This window comes from Camarhynchus parvulus, chromosome 1 (genome assembly GCF_901933205.1).
Source record: "Camarhynchus parvulus chromosome 1, STF_HiC, whole genome shotgun sequence".
Lineage (NCBI taxonomy): Eukaryota > Metazoa > Chordata > Aves > Passeriformes > Thraupidae > Camarhynchus > Camarhynchus parvulus.
The window spans coordinates 35,718,991-35,739,256 of record NC_044571.1 but is presented as its reverse complement, the minus strand read 5'-3'; the positions used below and the strand labels follow the sequence as shown (position 1 = coordinate 35,739,256).

The 20,266-nt window shown below is 36.7% G+C and overlaps 1 protein-coding gene across 2 annotated transcripts in view; it reads right to left on the bottom strand.

The window, feature by feature from the left end:
* FAM155A (family with sequence similarity 155 member A) overlaps nucleotides 1-20,266 on the bottom strand; it is a 433,764-nt gene that overhangs the window by 260,152 nt on the left and 153,346 nt on the right. Inside the window, exon 2 of one of the 2 annotated variants that reach the window (XM_030959559.1) lies at nucleotides 7,911-10,358. The exons of the other annotated variant lie outside the window; for it this stretch is intronic. Coding sequence (XP_030815419.1) covers nucleotides 10,098-10,358 — 261 coding nt within the window. The 3' untranslated portion in view covers nucleotides 7,911-10,097. Of the gene's footprint in view, nucleotides 1-7,910; nucleotides 10,359-20,266 lie in introns of those variants that run through there. 2 annotated transcript variants of the gene reach the window in all.

Below are 20,266 nucleotides of genomic sequence, written 5' to 3'. Positions count from 1 at the left end.
AATATGTTCTGAGGACTGATGAAAGCAATCAAGATGCTTTTGCACGTTCTTCATGAGAAGATTAATTATACTTCCAATATACTCAGGTATAACAAGCAGAGCAACAACAAGATATTATCTTCATGGCTCCTGCATGACTTCATGAGTCTACATTGACCTGATTTTCCAAAGTTGACAGGGGTGTGAAACAACAGGAAAGGAAAGGAAATTGACTGTGCACATATATGCAGTAAGCATGGCTGACTTTTCTTCCTGCATAGCAAAGTTTCTCAGCTCAAGCTCATGTCACGAAGCACTATGGAGTCTCCCATCTTGCTAGGCAGCTGAACACAAGGCACATTTCTCTACAGATAAAAATCTGTTACAGAACACCTGCATAGCTAGAGGTATTCACGCTGTCAGCCTCTGTGGAAAAAGCTGGATTTAAAACACAAGTCTACAACTTGCCAAACAGTCCAGATTCCTTACACACTTTACAAACCATTCTGAAAGAAAAAACTGTTCCAAAAATAGGCAAAAGAGGGCTTTTTTTGTTTCCTTTGGATTTGTTATTTTTTTAAGGAAACAGGGGAATTGACCTGTGTCATCTGCTTTGCTAGCAAAGACTGGCTTTTTTAAAATCATATTGATGGAAGACTATTAAGAGTCTAATAGGACCCTATTGCTTTTATCCAACACAAGGTCTCATTTCAAAGAACAGAAAAGATAAAAGACCAGCCTTCATGTACAGGTCAATTTCTTAATATATTATTTGATGTTTTAAATCACTTCATTTGCACTTCTATAGCTCAATTTTCTGACAATTTGAACTCTAAAATGTATTTAACAGTGCATCTCCTACTACTCTCACTAAAGCATGCATGTGTGCAGGGCAGGGCAGACAAGCTGGTCTAAATGATTTTGCCCTTTTCCACCAGCACCACATCAAGTGGACAGAGTAACTGATCTGTAGCAAGTAATTTTGAAACTTGGACCACTAAAGATTTCTTAAGCAATTTTATTCTAGGCAGAATGACCCTTTATCCAACTTATTTTTTGTTTGGAAAGACTGTGAAATGTTAAACTCTTGTAACATTCCATAAAATGTTTCACAGTATTAAATGTATAATAATAACAATGTGCTTTCAAGAATAGGACAAATCAAAGAGATAATGAGCCAAAATAAATTTGCAAAACTGTTTTACATATCAAAAAGTAATAAGACTATGCAGTTCAGCTAATTTTATTTGCTCTTTTCAAATGTGAGATTTTTATGCAGTGTTTTACATCCTTTGTGGAAAGGCATCCCAAAAATTGCTTTTAAACAGCGATTTTAAATATCCCATCAAGGTAAAGTATTTATGAAACATCCATTATCTGAAATTCTATTGTCAGTTTGTTAGATTTTCTAAAGCATGTGGTCCAAGCAGTGACTAAAATACCCAAAACTTTTGTTTTCATCTATACAGGTGGGCATATTACTTTTTTTCATATAAAACCCCTGAAATTATTTCCTTAGTATTTTTCATTTGAGAAAATGTCTAATAACAAGCATTGACCCTTTTCCAGGAAACATGCAGCAGGTCTTCAAAGAGCTTCATTGGTCCACACAATTTAAATGACAATGAAACTTGTATTCTTTTCATGTTTATAGTTTGTGTTAAGAATCACTGCCTTTTTTCCTGAGTCAATTACCACTATACTGTTATTCTTTTCTACATCTTGCTATTCAACTCAGGCAGCCAAAGCCACTTCATAATTTCCTTAGATCTATTATGCAGTAGTCTAGTTTGAAAGTTTTGGTAAAAAGTGTTTGGGTTTTAACTGAAATCACTCTTTAATGACCACTCTTTTGAAAATGTATATTTGACAAGACTTTTTTTTTCACATTTCTTTCCCTTCCTTCCCATTACTACAGTTTCAGTATACATTGGCCAAATACCTTTCTGGTCCTGATTTCTTTGGAGAAACTTGCAGCTTAAACAGAGAGAAGGACTAATAAACCACAAAGGAAGGATGATGTCCCCCCAGCTAAGGCAGATATTAAAGCACCTGTGTCTCTTTAGCAGGAAGGTATTTGAAGAACATTTATTTCTAATAATCAGTGCTGCTCCAGGCTCCTTTTAAGTCAACGTTACTTTATGTGACTGTGCCTTGTGTCATAATTTCCTCTACCACGTGCCATTATACCAAATCCATTTTGCATTCACAGGAACTGAACAGAGAACAGAACAAGAGCAGAAATTTTTTTTCTGGTCAACTTCTGAAGTTTTCAGAATCATCTTTGCTTCTTAGTGGAACAGAGGTATTTTGAGCAGTTTGGCATGGAACTGTTTTCCAGAAAAAAGGGCATTGTCAGAGAAAAAAGTCCTCCTGAATATTCGAGGTAGCTTTGTAAAAAGTTTCCAATTCAAGTCCATGGGCTGCCTGATCCACAGCAGAAATTTTTTATTTCACATCAATAGAACAAAACTTTCAGCTTCATCTCACTTTTCTAAATCAGAATTTAACCATGTCATTAAAGCCAGAATTTGCTTTCTCTGTTCTCCTTCCTTCTTCTGGTTTGGCAGAGCTACTGATTTGACACAAGAAGGACAAGATGATTTGGAATGGTCTGGATGGATTTACCAGGCACAAATCATGCACATCTTACCTTGTTGCCTTACATCCTAAAATGACTACATCTGTGACAAAGAAAGCACCAGGAATGTTGTTTATATACTTCAGGCAGGCTTTTGATGCTAGGGCCCTGGGAACTGGGCAGGAGTCAGCAGCGAACCCTGGTATCAAACTATCATCCAGGGCTGTGTCAGCTGGAGCACTGCCAGGAGCTCAGGGCAGAACTTATTGCCTCTGTCCAGCAGAGGCCAGACAGCTTAATGCCCTCCAGCACAGGAAAGACACCAAAAACCTCAAGTGAGTTCATGCCCACAGCACTCAGGACTTGAGAGTGTCCTGTGAGCACTGTCCCAGCATCTGAGGCAGTGGGGCTTGTCCAGCCTGGAGCAAAGGCAACTTCAGGGGGATGTCACAGCCACACCAGTGCCTACTGGGGGTGCAGAGGGATGTAGAGGGGCAGATGGGCTTTTCAAGAGCTCTGTGTGGCAGGCCAAGGTACAGCAGGCATGAAGGGCAGTGAGGGAGATTCAGGCTGTGCTGAAACCTTTCCCCATGAGGACAGGCAGGGGACAGGGAGCAGGCAGAGACAGATTTCCCAGGCTCCAGTCCTTGAAGGATTCTAAGGCCCATCTGGGCAAAGCCCTGAACAACCTGGTCTGACCTCACAACTGGCTGTACTTGGAGCATTAGTGCATGAGGGACATCCTGATTTACCTTTCAGCCTAAAAACAAAGGACATTTCAATAACTTAAAATTTTCCAGAAAAAGTGTTCTGATGAGATTTAGTAGTTAACCTTCCAGGTTTCGACAAAAGATACCATCTGATATCTGTGCTCCCACAAGCTGACAGAGACTTCTAAAAAGGTTCTAAAGGACTGCTAGCAACATCTTGGCTATTCTGCTAATGAATTATGATAATGTCTTCATTAAAATATCACCAGAACAGACTTGGAGGATACACTGACGTATGAAATATTCAGGTTGTTATAATTTGATCACTTTATATTTTTTAAGAGTCAATATTTTAAGCATAAGAAGCAAAAATTAACAAGGTTGATTCCATGTTGAGGCTAATTTCATATAATGTGAGTAATTCATTTGATACATATATGGATAAGAGAGTAGAAAGATTTATAGGAAACTGAGATTAGAAGGCAAATGATTGATAGGACCTGCAGGGTGCTGGAAGGCAGCCTATTCACCTCCCAGTTCAGTTCCACCACACATTGTTTGCAGCGGTCAGAAACTGCACTGTTTCTCCTGAAGACCTTTTGCTCTCTTTGCATCAAACACACACCATGCCAGAAAAGGTTGCTTATCTGCCATCCGCGCACCCAGTGCTGTGCCAGCCTATTGCTGAAAAAACACTAGTGTTCACATATTTGTCAAATTGTTACTTTTCCACAGGTTTTTAATCTTACTTCATTCCCATTCATTTTGACACTGCAAAAATTAATGGAGCATTTAATCAGCTCCAGGTTGTGGAACTTCAATGACCACTGATAAAATGTCTTTACTTACTGAAACATTTCCCCACAAATTGCTAAAGAGTAGCACAGATGGATAGAACTCTCTCCCTGAAAATATTTGCTGATGCAAGTGTTTCTAGAGGCTTCTGCATGTCCTGTGCAACATGCCTTGCCTTCATGAGAGCGCTTCCCTTAAACAAGCCTGAGGCACAGCTTTTTCAACAAAAAGAAATAAAGCATTTCATGATAGAATAAGTCTAAGGAAGATTCACCAATATGAATAGAGCCTATTTTTAAATTACTAGAGAATCATTTTGCTGCCACTTTAAGTGTGCTTTGTCTGAGATGTCAGAAGGAAATAAGAGCAGAGGCTGTTGTGTGGGAAAGTCATGGAAACATCTCAACAGCTCCCATCAAACCTGTATTTTTATAGCAAGTCTTTCTACACTTGATCTTACAGGGTGGAGGTTCCCTAACTCTCTTTGCTTACTTGGCAAATATTGGAGGATTCTGAAACCTTCCCAATGTCTCAGGGTGAAACTATATGATCATGAACTTCACCTGAAAAGTCTAGGTTACCTGGATCAACAAACAAACAACAAAACAAATGCCAAAAACCAAACAAACAAAACAACAAAACAAACAACAAAAACCAACCAAACAAGCAAAAACAAACCAACCAACCAACCAAAAAAACCATACACAGAAACAACCACCAAAAAGCAAACCAAAACCATCAGGCACCCTGTCCTGTTAACACATTAGAACTCAGACTGAATAGAAGCAATGAAAAACCAAATTTCTTTTTATCAGGTGTCAGGAGACAGAAGCTTGTTTTCTAATAGGCAGAATTTATCTCTGAGGAAAATCATTAAGAGATTGAGAAATGGTCACTGGATACAGGTTATTTATTTCTGTTTTAAAAGCCAGATCCTGGATGAAAGAGTCAGGAAAAAACGTACTCAAGAGGTTTCTCAAGACCAAAGAATTTCTGAGAAGGGTTGAGAGTGGTGTTCTGAACAGAGATGCTGCAGCTGACCTAAGGATATAATTTTACTTGAAGATCATCATTGTAGACCTTGGAATAAAGACCTTTTAGAGGTTTGAATTCCTGAATGGAAAGTAAACAAGGAAAAAGCAAATAAGTAAATATATGTATATTGCAGCTGCTTGGAAAAACTTGTCTACTTTTGGGTAATTTACATATTGCATAACCTTGCCAAGCTATCAAGCAGCAAGATAACTTCTAGATCGTACATTATTTCCCTCCAGTGCTTCAATGACAAACAAAGGAAGGTAAATCACCTTGCTTACCACACGCCTGAGGCAAAGCTTAATCTAAAATATTTCAAAGATAATAAAACCTGAGTTAGCAGAGAAAAATGTAGAATTTAACCCGAGTGGGAAAACAAGGTCTAATTCCTTCACACATCCAGGACTGTGATTAGCTTTCTACACTTAAACAGGATTTGCAGTGTAACAGAGCTCCCCATATCCAGACAATTAAATGCAAACATACATGCTTGCTGGCTCGAGGTCTACAACAGTCTTTTTCCCAATTCCTAAATTATGTTTTTGTTTAACTCTGCTCCTCAGAAGCCAGGAAGAAAATATTAAAGACCTGTTTAAAAAATCCCATATTCAAATGCTATTTAGACAGCTGATGTATATATGAAAAGATGTTTACAGGAAAGTTAATTGAAGTTGTACAATTAGTAAATTGACTTTCCATTCATATATTACATGCATAAAGGGATTTTCTAAAGGGAGGTTGTAACGAAATTAGTTCTTCCTAGTAGACTTTATCTAAGCATTTAAATTTATACTTTTAATTATTGTCCCATTTTCTTCTTGCCTAAGTTATATTTAAATTGTGTGATTGCTAAAATTGGACTTCTTCCATTTCTTCATTGGAAAAAGCTAAAAAATATTTTGGTCTAAATGTCTCACCTCTGATTTCTTAGGAAAATTTTAACTTAAAATCTCTATCTAAAAAAAAGATGAAATCAAAACAAAGCTGTGTGATGGTTAATACACTTTTTCATTACTTTCAAAAGTAAACACTAAGTCTGTGAATAACGATATTGGGGTTGGGGGGAGGAATATATTAAAGATAATATCCAAGTAGTACAGTGGCACAGAGGTACAGTGAATAAATGTCTACTTTCCTGAGGTTCAAACGTTTCCTCTCCAGCATCCTATTTAACTTTAGAGTTTTTCCATGTTCATATTTATTATTATTATCAATTAATAACTACTTGTAGACCATTTTCCACTAATTCAACATTCTTGACACATGCAGAAGCCATATAAAATATGTGGAACGTTGAAAAGATGGAGATTTCATACATGTATTAGGCCAGGTATAGCTATTTTCCCAAATAAACAAACAAAACAGTCACAACTTCTGTGAATGTAACACTCACTGCAATGTTTCCTTGCAATACTCTTTTTCTTTCTAGTGTAGCACGCTATGTCCTGAGATAACATTCACAGCAGTAAGCACTATTGTTGTGCAAACAAAAATGAAACCACACTGAAATATAAAAAATTCACAAGGAAAGCCAGTAAGGTTTATTGAACTGATCTGCTACTTTGGAACAGGCTGAGGAACTCTATCTTTCCATCACACCACTGTGGATTCCACTGTGTAAAATTTTGGAACTTTTTTTCCCCTTCCCATGGAATACATAAAACGGATCTGCAGCACCAGCTCCCAGCTTTTCTGTTGATCCTCTGATTTCAAATGCGTGCGGGATGCAGTACTCCAGATGGGGTCTCACAACTGAGAGAGGGGCAGAATCCCCTCCCTTGACCTGCTGGCCACACCTCTTTTGATGTAGCCCAGGATACAAGGGACTTTCTGAGCTGCAAGTGCACATTGCCAACTCATACTTGCCTTGCATCAAGTCCTCTCTGCAGGGCTGCCCTCAATCAATTTATTCATGCAGTCTCTATTGGTACTGGGGATTACCAGTACCAATTACCCCAACTCAGGTGCAAGACCTTGTGCTTGGTCTTCTTGAACTGCATGAGCTTCTCAGGGGCCCATGCCTCAACCCTGTCAATGTCCAGGGCTCCCCTGGATGAATCCCTTTCCCTTCTTGTCAGTGTGTCAACTGAACCACTCAGCTTAGAATTACCCACAAACACAGAAAGTGCTGGGGATGCACTCAATGCCCCAATCTGTGTCATTAATAAAGATAGCGGACAGTTCTGGTCCCAACATGGACCTTTACAGGACACTACTTGTTACTGGTCTCCATGTGGACACTGAGACATTGGCAACTTGTTGGATGCAGCCATCCAGACAATACCTTACCCTCAAACAGCCCATTCATCAATATCTCCCCAGTTCAGTGACAAGGATGTTGTGCTGGACCATATCAATTGCCTTATACAAGTCAAGGTACACTTAATTTAAACTTGCAGCTAAGATTAATATTTCTGCCACTAAACAAACAAACAAACAAACAAAACCAAACCCCAAGTCCCCCCAAAAAAGTACAAAACCTGAAAACCAAAAAAAAACCCAAAACCCTCCAACCTTTTCCTCAAAACTGAGGAAATAAGATCACTTTACATGTACATTGTGTCAGTGCTTTCATTCCACTAAATAATGCAGTAATCAGTTAAGGATGACAAATAAAACATGAAGCAAAGTTTTATTCTGAATGAATAAAGGCTCTCTCTCTATTGTGAAGGCTCTCTCTCTCTCTCTCTCTCTCTCTCTCTCTCTCTCTCTCTCTCTCTCTTGAGTGCACACTCAGTCAGCTGTAATTCCCAAATAAATCATGAAGAATAAACAGTGTTTACTAGACCACACAGCTGAAGCAAAGGAAGTGCTGGCTTTAAGCTGGGCAGACAAGACCCACAAAAAGAAATGTGATCACATTTTTCTAGGACACTAGCAGGCTTATTCTCCTTTAAAGTTAATTCACATCAAAATTTCTAGCCTTTCTAGATTGCAATCAGGCCCTACACATGGAAGGGACAGAAAAAGAACAACTAGGTTAAAAATGTCACCCAAACTTTTAGCTGTGAATCAACCACAAGTTAAGTCCAAAGGCTTAGTGGTTTTTATTTAATTCTAAACATTGATTCAGTAAATACAGATAAAATATATGGTTCAACAATAGATGTGAAAGAGCACCAACACTAAACTTCACTGACATTTCATGTTTCTGACAAATCTGAGTCCGTCTGTTTTTATTGATTAGTTGTTCACTAAGTCTCAAAACTTATATTTCTGCTCTGGTTGTTTTGTTACACACTCCCCCTCTTTTTTCATCTCTGCTTTATTTCTTCCACAGTAGCAGTGTGACATGCTATGCTATCCTGTCTATTGACTTTTTGCATTTCTTATCTGCAGAAAAACAATCTACTGTTTTACACCACTGGGTTCTTCATGCTTTGAGCCTCAGCAGCACAAAAGTGATGCTCTGCCTCCTTGCAGAGCTGCAACTTGACAGGGTGGGAATTCCTTTATCGATTCATGAATTTTGGAGTACATTTTCAGTCTTCCCTGCAGCAATAATTGTGAGACTCTAAGCAAGTTACAACTCATCTCTAAAGTAGCTCCATTAAAAAGAAATTCACCATATGTAAGCACTTTAAATATTCTCCTAGCATTTTTACATCTAAAAGATTAGTTTGGTTTTTATCCTGAGCTTTCAGCATGAAGTGTTTTCTATTTCCCAAATAAATTAATAAACATAAGGTTTTGCATGTCTTGCTTTTTTTAAAATTAGTTTTATTTGTATCATAATGGTTTGTTTGCAAAGACAATATTTTCCTGGATTTATATTCCCTCAGAATAAACCAGTACCCTATTGACTTTTAACTTTCACAAATTTCAGCCAAAGATGACATAACAAAGGGGCTTTGTAAAAAAGCAGACGTTTACAGCAATTATTTTAGGGACAACATTCAATTAAGCATCTTGAATTTTATGGATACTAGTATACTGTAAGCAGTTTTTCTCACCACTGATGCTTTACATGACATTTACATGAGGACAGCAAAATAGGTTTGAACATAATGGTTTACCTATGACACTGAGAGATTCTTCTGAATCTTCCTTCTTTACTACCTCCTCCTTCCAACAGATCAACATGAAAAATTTCTCTCTCTTTCTGCACATATATATAAACACATATTTATTTCTTATACAAATAATTACCGCTATGATACATATGTCCTCCCAATAGATTCATTTGGGTTTAGCCTGTGATTGCTAATTTTTATCTGCTATTTGATATTAATTGTGCTTTAAATGCAGATATTTTGCTGTTGGGATATCTTAGGAGAGGTCGAATGAGGAACATGAGAAAAGAGCAGCTAAGAGAAAATTTGAGTTACTGAAAGAAAGGGAGATGGTGTTTTTTCTATTTATGTTGGGCCTAATAGAAAAACATCAACTCATAGAAGTCATAATTAAAAGAAAACTTTTATTATGCTTTTTTTGAAATAACATTACAAAAGGAGTATCAGAATATAATGTTCAAAATTACAGAATCATGATCATGAGTTCCACACTATTTCCTTTTTTTTTTAAAGGAGTCAACTATAAGACATACTTGAAGCAATCCTCCTAAGATTGGCCAAAAAATATGATTCCCTTTGAAATATGCAAGATGGTCTAATAAAAAAAAAGATTTTGTTTTCAATTATTTCCAAACAAACTAAAATCCCTCACCCCCAAAATTCATAGGTAAAAACATGATATTAAGTTGAATGATAATTCATTGTGTTTGACTGTTTCTTCACTGACCTGAGATATTCCTCTGAAAGCTTCATTCTCACAGATATTCTTTCAGTGATTCCTTGCAGAGATAAATTTTGATAAGATGTGAGAATAAATTGGAAGAAAGTCACATAATTGCTCCAGGGTTTGGAACTGGCTTTTCTTCTTCTCTGCAAGTTGAAATTTGATGTTCTTTTCTCATCAGTTCAAGTCCATTATGGCAGGCAGAGCATATTCTCCTTTGCGTACATCCTCTAAGCATCTACGTATAATACCTGCTTGTCTCAGAAAATTGGAAGAAACACACACCTCTGCTTGAGATAAAGTGGGTGGATGCTGATGAAGGGAAATAATTTGAGAAACAGAAGTTTCTGCTTCAAGGTTTTCTCTGTTTTACTGAGCTCTACAAAGAACTGTTGTTGCCTCATGTTTTTTCTTTCGAACTGCACAAGCAGCCTTATGTCCAGCGACTCTAGTGACAGCACGCGACTGTGGCTTACAGGAGAATGTTTGTTGGCAGATACAGAATCAGCACATGAAGAGTCCTGTAAATTAAAACAAATAACAAATTTTTTAGACAATAAAATGCCATTTGTTGACTTTTTAATCTTTTTTCTATTTAATATTTACAAATTTATGTAAAAGATGCTGCTTGTTGTATACAGACAGAACTTACTTCTGAAGCCAGGAGAAGTCTTCACCAGTAAGGACCAGGATCGTGCGCTCTGCCTGGCTACTTCAGAGAACACAGAAAGGCAAAGAGCATCTCCAAGGTAGATGCTGAAAATGGATTTAAGATGAAGCTGATGACTAATAACGACCCCTTAAAGAACCTTAAAGCAGCACAAGGGATTTGGAGTAAAGGCTAGTGCTGGTTTCATCTGGGGTAGAGTTAATTTTCTTCACAGCAGCTAATACAGGACTTTGGTTTGGTTTTGTGCTGAACAGAGAGATATTTTTATTTCTGAGCAGGATTTACACAGAGCCAAGGCCTTTTCTGCTTTTTGCACTGCCATGTCAGTGAAGAAGTTTGGGTACCTGAGAGGCTGGGAGGAGACACAGCTGGGACAGGTGACCCCAACTGACCAAAGGGATATTCCAGACCTAATGACATCATGCTCGGTATATAAAGTGTGGGGGGAAAAAGAGGAAGGGGAGAATGCTTGGAATGATGTAGTTTCTTTTCCGAAATCACTGTTGCACGTGATGGGGTCCTGGCTTTCCTGGAGATGGCTGAGCACCTGCCTGCCCTTGGGAAGCAGTGAGTTAGATCCTTGTTTTGCTTTATTTGTGTAAATGGCTTTTACTTTCCCCATTAAACAGTTTTTATCTCAACCCATGAGTTTTCTAGCGTTTACTCTTACAATTCTCTCCCTGATCCTGCTGATGGAGGAGTAAGGGAGCAGCTCCATGGGGCTTGGCTGCTGTCTGGGGTGAAATGACAACAAGTCTTCTTACCATATTCTTCCAGAAGAAATAAAACCCAAAATGATTTATTTACAGCCTACCACTTGAGATAGACTCTCATCATATATTCTGAATTTATATATTTTATTCATATTTACCGTTCATAATGCATATTGCAGATGGTCACAGAAATTATTTCTTCTTGATGATTTCTTGCATAAAATTTAGTGTTTCACTCTCCCTCTGTGTCTTGTAAGGTAAGTGAATGAGAGGTTTTGGCCTAAGAACTGAATATCTCTCCAGACGTATCTTTGAGATAGCAAAGTAACATCACCCATTAAAAAGAGGTGATACAACTAGTACCAACAGTGAAATCATACTGCTGGATGAATTTTCCTGAAAATATAATTTTTTCTCTTCTTTTGCCCTAGGCCTGCCTAGGCTCAATTTTTAAGATATAACAATTATTTTCTTGTTCAAATGGCCCTCAAGTCTTCTTGGGGCAAAATTATGTACTCCTTGTTTTGATAAAACAATCTATTACAAGTTCCCCTCAACATTTCCTTAGATATCAAAGTTTCCTAAACATAATAAGATATTCCCCAAGTCCTTTTGCACTAGTCAAGTTATTGATGCCAATCAAACTTACTATCACTGAAGACCCCTACCCAAGTACTTCAAATCGAGAGAGAGTTGTGTGTGACCCAATTTAGACTACCTACTGTAGCCTTTGAGGCAATCTCAGGACTTACAAGGCAGCTAAGTTCAAGGCAGCAATGACTCACTGCTTAAGACTCAGCACATACATTCTGGTTTGGTAACGTGAATTAAAGTGGGCATGATATCAAATATAGAACCCAATCAACAGTACATGGTATCATTTGCATCACTAAAATGCAGCTGAAGCACGTAGGAATGTGAACCTGTTCTCTATGCAAAGTCCTTACACCACTGTGTCGTGTTCTGAATTAACTGGTTAAGTTCAGTAAAAACACAACTTCTTCAACCTCTTTAGCATTCATTGGATTCCTGCTTTCAACTCAGTAGAAATATGTTGAAGTAAGAATATTCATAGAGTAGCAGGGATTTCATGCATGGATCTTGAAAAAAAATCACAAGTGTGTGTTCTGGTCTCTTTTTCCCTCCATCTTGCTTTTTAATATAATTTATATGGCATACATTTACAATAAAACCACATTATCTCAGCAGTCTATGGGTGAACTTTAAGCAATGAATTCTAGTAACATGGCATAAATCAGCCTCATGAGAAATCAAAGCAAGCATTCACTCTCACGGTCACACAAGCAATCCACTAGCTAAAAATAAGGATGAAAAGAAAGCTAATGTTTACCTAGACTATAAACATAGGTGGTTAAGATGAAATATACTTTGAAATAATTCTGAAAAGGCTAATAATAACACTTTTCTTTTAAGATTCTGACATGCAATGTTTAATTAGCCTGTATCAAACTTCAGAGGTACTTTAGCTAAAATATGTATGAAAACGCTCTTTCAAATTGGGTCACTTATAGTACTTAGGGACAGCACATCACAGGCCCCATAAGTTTTGAATTTGTCTACCTGAATCACTCACATGAAAAAGTATCTGGCTTCTTTTAAATACTACTGTACAAAGCAATTGGAAAATGTTCATTTCACCTCAGACTTTGAAATCTCTTACACATTTTGTTAAAATTGCATGACATGCCTCTAAATAAAATTTTCTCCTTCAAGTTAGCCTAAGTGTTAAAAGTCAAGATTGCAACTTAGCTGAGCAATACATTAATACTATGTTGAGTTCTGGGCCAGCAAAACTCAAAAAGGCTGTCCAAAGGTCTGAGCTCAGGGAAGGGTTCAAAAGATAGTAAGAAGACCTAAGAGGAGAAATTGAGAGCTCGTTTATTCTGACAAAGAGTTCAGGAGACAGTCACACCTGCCTACTTGAGCAGCAGAGACATAAAAGAGAGCTAGAAGTGTTAGAAATAGTCACAATAGTCAAATCACACTTTTGGAAGAACATTTTCACTAGTACAGTACTGTACAGCTGGAACAGACATTGTGAAATTTTAATCTTTCCAAGACTCAGATGGAGAAAAAACACAAGGAGGCAGCGCAGTGTCTGGAAGTGCCCTGTTTTGACCGGCCAGTGAAGCTAGAGGACTCCAGCATTCGTATGGTTATATGAGGTAAGCTCGTTCTATTTGTTTATTATTTGTCTTATTAGCATAAGAGATTTGATAAACAAAATGCCTTGGCAAGAGCAAACAGAACTTTGAGGATTAAATCAAGATTGCAAGAAGGTTCAATCAGACAGGTTTACCAGAGAAAGAAAATTACATCAGACTTCTGCAAGCAAGAGATGTTTAAAATTTATAAGTTTGTTTATGTGATCTTTAACCTGATCATTGTAGCAAAACATTCCCAGTCTCCCTAAAATAGTATACAAGCATTTGTATCCCACAATAAAATCGGATTGTTTGACCACCTCAAAGTCTTCCTTGTCTCTCTTCAATGCTGATAGACCTCCATTACATGTGTCTAATGTTACCAAAAAACCATTAAATAATTGTCTGGGTTGTTTGGAGGTTTTTAATGGCCAAATTAAGCACAAACAATGAAGGAAAGATGTGAAAATCCTTACAGATCCACAAACTTGAAAAAACAGGAATATGAATATTTCTTCCTAATTATATATAATTTATTAAAATATCAACCCTTTAAATTTATATTAATGATTCTTTTTTATACTAGCCAGCCAAAAGAAACTGCAGATATTTACTGTAGAAGGTTGACAGCAGATTGCATTTCAAAAGGAAAAGAACATTGTATATTTGAAAAATAAATTTATATAAATAATGTGATTTCATTATGATAAATGTAATTTCATCAACCTTGAGATGATTTTTTATTATCTATTTTTATGTAACAAAGTAATTATATTGCTGATAAATAACTTGCAGCTATTGTTAAATAACTTGCAGTTATTAAGACAAAAACACTATGCCCTTATTGGTTAAATTTCCTTTTAAAATAGACACATCTGAAAAAGGTATTCATACTATATATATATATCTTTCTGCTGCTTATATATTGCAATAATTTTACTTCCATTTCTTTTTGTTGGCTCAAATTGAATAGAGCCTTAGCTATATGTTTTGAGTTTTTAATTAGAATTTGAAACTTAATTCTGTAGTTAGAAAAGAAAACTTTTACCTTTTCAAGAAAGAGAAACATGGGCTTTAGCCTGAATTTTTCTGCAGATAAAAATGTATATTCTATATTTCAGAAGAACTGGCAAGAAAATTAATTGGAAAAAAAATGTTCTTGCAACTTTGGCACAACATGCATAGTATTTCAGTCGTGTATATTTAATATACATGTGCATCAGTAGCTTTGAATTTTTGCAGTATTTTACTGTATTCATTTTTCTGTTATGAAAAAAAAGAAGCCAACTTATCATTGATTAATTGTGCTACAGGGCATAAACTTGATTTGAGCTACAAATTATTGATTTGAAACATATTGGTGGATATGAAACATTTTGTGTATTTATAATTCAAGAAGTTTTGGTGTGTTGTTATTGCAGTTTTTTTTTAATTTAGAAATTGATTTTGAATTTGTAAATGTAGCAGTTTGTTGTAAACCTGCCCATACAATACGGAGTACCAGCGAACATACAAATGGAGTTGTGACAATTAAAAGGAAGAAGGTATTATTCTGAGACTCAAAGAAAGAAGAAAGAAATTCTTTGAATAGAATGAGAAAAAAAAAAGTTATTTTAACAAGCACCTTGGAAAGATACTTGCAGTTAAATCAAAACATTAAGAACAACCTTTATCTTATCAACTAACTGAAGAATCACAGAATTGCAAAATTGTTGAGATTGAAAGGGAGCTCTGGAGGTTATGTGGTCCAACCCTCCCACTCCAGCCTAGCCACCCAGAGTGAGCTGCCCAGACTCATGTTCAGATGGCCTTTGAATATCTCCAAGGGTAGAGATTCCACAACGTTTCTGGGCTATCTGTGCCAGTGCCCAGTCACACCTACAGTGAAAAAATGTTTTCTGATGTTCAGAAGGAACTTCCTGTGCCACAGTTTGTGCCACTGGCTCTGGTCCTGACACTGGGTACCACTGAAAGAGCCTGGGTCTGTCCTCTTTGCACCCTCCTTTCAAGTATTTATATACATTAATAACATCCTCCTGAGCTTTCTCTTCCCAGACTGAACACTACCAGCTCTCTCAGCCTTTTTCCATTGGAGAGATGCTCCAGACCTCAGTCACCTCAGTGAGTCTTTGCTGGGTTCTCTCCTTTATGTCTGTCACATGCACTGTGCACCCAGAACTGGACACAACACTGCAGGTGTGACCTCACCATGGCTGACCAGAGGGGAAATATCACCTCCCTTGACTTGCTGGCAATACTTTGTGTAAAGAAGCCTCAGACACCATTAGCCTTCTTGGCAGCAAGGATGTTTCACTGGCACATGAACAACTTGATATCTCACAGGACCCCTGTGTCCTTTTCTGCAAAACCAAAGGCTTTAAGTCAAAAGACAATAAAAAGTTTGATTAATGTTGTCAATATTTTTTTTTTTTTTTTTTTTTAACAGATTCTGAAGGACTTGATCTCATGTATCTTTATGCAGATAGGCCAGGATTTTAGGAGACTCTGTTCTAAGAGGTGTTGTGAACTTGGTAGCTTTAGCAGCAAAATTATTCTCTAAAATGCTAACATAATTTTTAAGTAAGGTTGCTCTCTGCCCTAAAATGTAAGCCAATGTCCATTTCATATTATTCCCCATCATTTAAAGGGGGAATGACAACTAATTTTCTATCTCTTCAGTTACTTTCAAAATTTATTTCTTTCAGCCACTTCAGTATAACAAAGGAATCTATTGACATTTCATGTTTTTTGTGCGTTGCCAGACATAGAGACCCTAAAAATGAAACATACATTTTATTCCTAAAAATTTCTACAAAAAGAGAAGAAGGAACACATTTAGTAATGAGAAGAATAAAAATGTAAGGAAAGACGTGTATTTGAATAATCATACCAATCTGACACTGCTTCTTGTTCTTTCATTCTGAAAAAGCTTAACTGGTTATGCATCGTCTTTGGTTCTCCCGTTGTGCATCTTCCTCATTTCTCCACATTTCTATTTTTAGGTTTGCTCATTTTATACTTTCTTTAGCAACTTGGAAATTCATCTCTCAACCACATCTTCCTGCAGACCTCCCGCAATGTACTTCCTTTCAAGTCCCCAGAGCCCACAATACATTTTATCCCACAAGAAAACAAGAACAAAATGTTACTGGTCTGTGTTTTTACAGCCAATTTGCTATAATCACTTTCCTTTGTATTGTATAACAGAAAGTACAGTACATCATCTTCAAGAACAGAGACACTTCGTCTCAACTATTTTTAACAGATTTCTGGTTTTGCTGTCTTTTCAACTTCTTTTCTGTAACTCCCCTGCTATCTTTCTCACACCACAGTTTCTGGTTTGACAATAAACACTGAATATTTTATCCTTGTGGTCAACATCAATCAATTCAATGAATTGTTGAGCTTGGATAGCCAGGGTGTTTTACATTTGTTATAGATTTAAAAATATATGTAACCAGATGCACAGCGTGCAATATATAAAATACTGAAGTTACTGTAAACTTGCCTTTTTTTTTACTGAATGACAATCTAGAATTTTATTCTCTTTGGCCATCTCCACATTTTTACATTTATAACTTTTTTAATATTGAGTAAATAAAAAAATATACTCCCCTGCCATTTGAGTAACAATGATAAAGAGGAGTATGCAGTCCTCAAGTGAAAAAGTTTCATAACTTAAAAAAACATAAGTGAAAGGTTTTTGAGAGAAACAGGCTTCCCACACTGCCTACTTTCTGGGAGGAAATAATATTTTTTTTCCTTTAAGGAAATTTTATCACTTTCCCATACACTTTCAACAGAATTATTGAGTAAATTTCTCCCTCATCTTTGTTTCTTGTATCATTTTAGTGCTCAGTTGTCACCCATCACAAAACCAAATCTATTTTTTGCTTTTAAACCTCAATTGCTTTATTCTTTAGAAGATCTTCATCAGTGTCAACTCATTTTTTAACTTGTAAAGCTACAAGGCAGCTAATGGATTCACAGAAAACCCACCCTGGAAATTTATCTTAGGAGGCAAACTTATACAAATCTCCAGGGGTTTTGGTTTGGGTTTTTTTTGTGTGTTTTTGGTTTTTTTTCTAGAGAGGCAAGTCATACAGCTACTCTCCTTTACAACATTCTGATGAACGAAAGAAATGCTGACTTTTAACCCAGGATTTAGGAAAGGTCATGGAGTTTTTCTTTATGAGGTTGCTAGGATCACATTTTATTACTAGACGTAAATGTTGAATAATGCTTGAATTACAGTGAGCATATGCAAATGGGAAACTAAAAAATGTCTCTATAAGGCTGAAAAACATAAGTGATGGGCAACAGTTACACTGTGCCTGGTTTTAATTTTTATCTCAGACTTGATGATGTTTGAAAAAAATGGAGCTTTTTCTTATTACTCTGATATTTTTACAGTTTCCATTTCTTCCAGCCTTCCTCATGACTAAAATATCAACCAACAATGGGTAAAACTGGAGATGCCAAGACTAAAAATGGATTTCCTTTGTCAAAAAAAGGGGAAAGATGACTTATTGAACTCACTCAGAAGAAACCTGAACAATATGCGAATACCCACTGAAGACGAACTACTGCTTTGAAGACCACGAATGGAAACCACTCAGAATCTTATATTATATACCATGGCAACTAGTGCTTACCATTGTAAAAGTAAAAGCAAAAAAACAAGTACAATAATTAAAAACTACAGATGGGACACACAGCTAAGTTTAAAAATAAATAATTTAACAAATACATTAGGTTCCTCTTCCTGACAGCCATATGTTAGTCCAGCCACAGGTACCATGAAACATGACTATTGCCTTTAATTCTACTCAATTGTGAGTGACAGTTTTCCTGTATCCCATTTTGCAAGCTCCTTCCTGCTAACGCAAGATCATTATTATAAACTTCCACTGGTAATGCAAATTTGGGACATGGGAAGAAAGGTCTTTGAAAGAGATTTGTTTTATAAGTTTGGTATACAAAGTGTTGAAAAGGTGAGCTTCTATAACAAAAAAAAATATAGTTGGTTTACCAGAAGATGTTAGCAATGGGTGGAAAATAGATATGATGGTCATTTGGAATGATGTACAATTTACTTCAGTTACCTCCAAAGTAGTCTTGTACGTTGGGAAGTGATCTGTTACTCCTTGTAAGTGTCTGCTCCTCTGAAATCATTTTCAAGAGAGTCTAGCCCAATGCACTGTAATTTTCTAAAGTTAGGCAGTCCATAGTCCTGCCTTAGATTGCTTTTCACTGGTTTCCTTAGCTTTCTAGAAATGTATTATGTATGCATCAACAGTATCTTTTCTATGTCAAGCACTGTTGGGTCTCAATCTATTCTAGATTTTTTATTTGGAAAAATCATGTCAACTTGCACTTGAAGCTGTTTACATGCAGCTCCAGCAAAGACATATTTTCTCCTTCTGGAGGCAAATAATACACTTTCAAAAAGTGCTAATTACTGTTAAGAGTGTCATTGAAAATATGACAGTCTATATTTATACTCAAATACCATGTTTACAGTTTGACTTTTTTAAAATTTATATTCTTTCTTAGAACTAAGTTCACCCTCCCTTTTACTTCTTCCCCCACATACATTCACCCAGAACTAATAAGAAATGAATCAGCTTACTGTAATGCAATATAAAGTTCTGCACACATTATATCCCATTCTTTCAGCTAGTGCCAAGACAGGGCTAAATCTTTTTAGAGCATGTAGCTTTAAAATACAACCATCTAGAAGAGGTTTACTGCAAATGCTACAGGAAGTGACTCTTAGATTTACTAGATACTAAACTTCTCATAGTTTTCACCTATATGCTTCACTTGTGCATTGCTGTGGTCTAGAAATTTATGAGCAAAGGCTGCTGTGGCTCCAGAATGGGACTGGTGTAATGCTGGTGTATGTACACACTCCACTGAGCTGAGTCCTGCTTTTAGAGATTAAATGAAGCATGTAGGAAAAACAAAGGTTTTATGTTATTGCTCTTGGCACTTGGTATAATAAGATGCAATATGGCAAGACTGCAGTATTGGAATGTGTTCATGAGTCAGAACTGACGTAAAAACAGCACAGATTGAGCAATATTGCAGTATGGCTATGGTTCTTACATTGTATATTGTAAATGCCATTCTTACAATCATCTCAAACTGTGGTGTGTAATCAGCAGGTTTTTAGGGTTAAGGCCAGTACCAGCTCCAACACAAGTTTATTGCTGGCTTGCATTGACATTATCAAAACTTAAATCTGCTCCCTGCATATATTGACTAAATTCTGACACAGTGCCTTCCCAAACAGAACATTCTTTAGTAATATACTCTATTGCATACAAGATATATACAGCCTGTATACAGACACTAGCTGCAAGGAACAACTGATTGATTCTTTATTTATTTATTTACCCCTCAAACTGTTGAAATAATGTAATAATTACATGGACTCCATACTAGATGGCCTCCTTGCCCTGGAATATCGTGAACAAATCTGGACCAAGTGGTCCTTCATAAAAATATTGTGGCCCAAGGTGAGAGTTTGGAGAAACCCCTGATATTCCTTTTGAGTTGTGGTCATAGCAGCTAAGCTTGGAGAACCAGCCTTTCACATTAACACTGTGTAAAAAAGGCTGTGTAATGTACAGTTGTGGACTCACCTTGCTAGGAGTGCAGTTGTTCAACAAGACGTCCAAACATTGAAAGACAATTTCAACTGGAATTCAAGTTAAGTTTCAGCAAAAGTTGTGAGTCAGAAAAGTAGTTTCACAGTGCAAAAGACCAGCCCAGCTTGGATACCAACACTGTAATTTCATACAATGTGCTAAGGAATGCTTACTCAGGTTTGGCCTATACATTACAACATGGGCAACAGACTGAGAGGAGCCGAC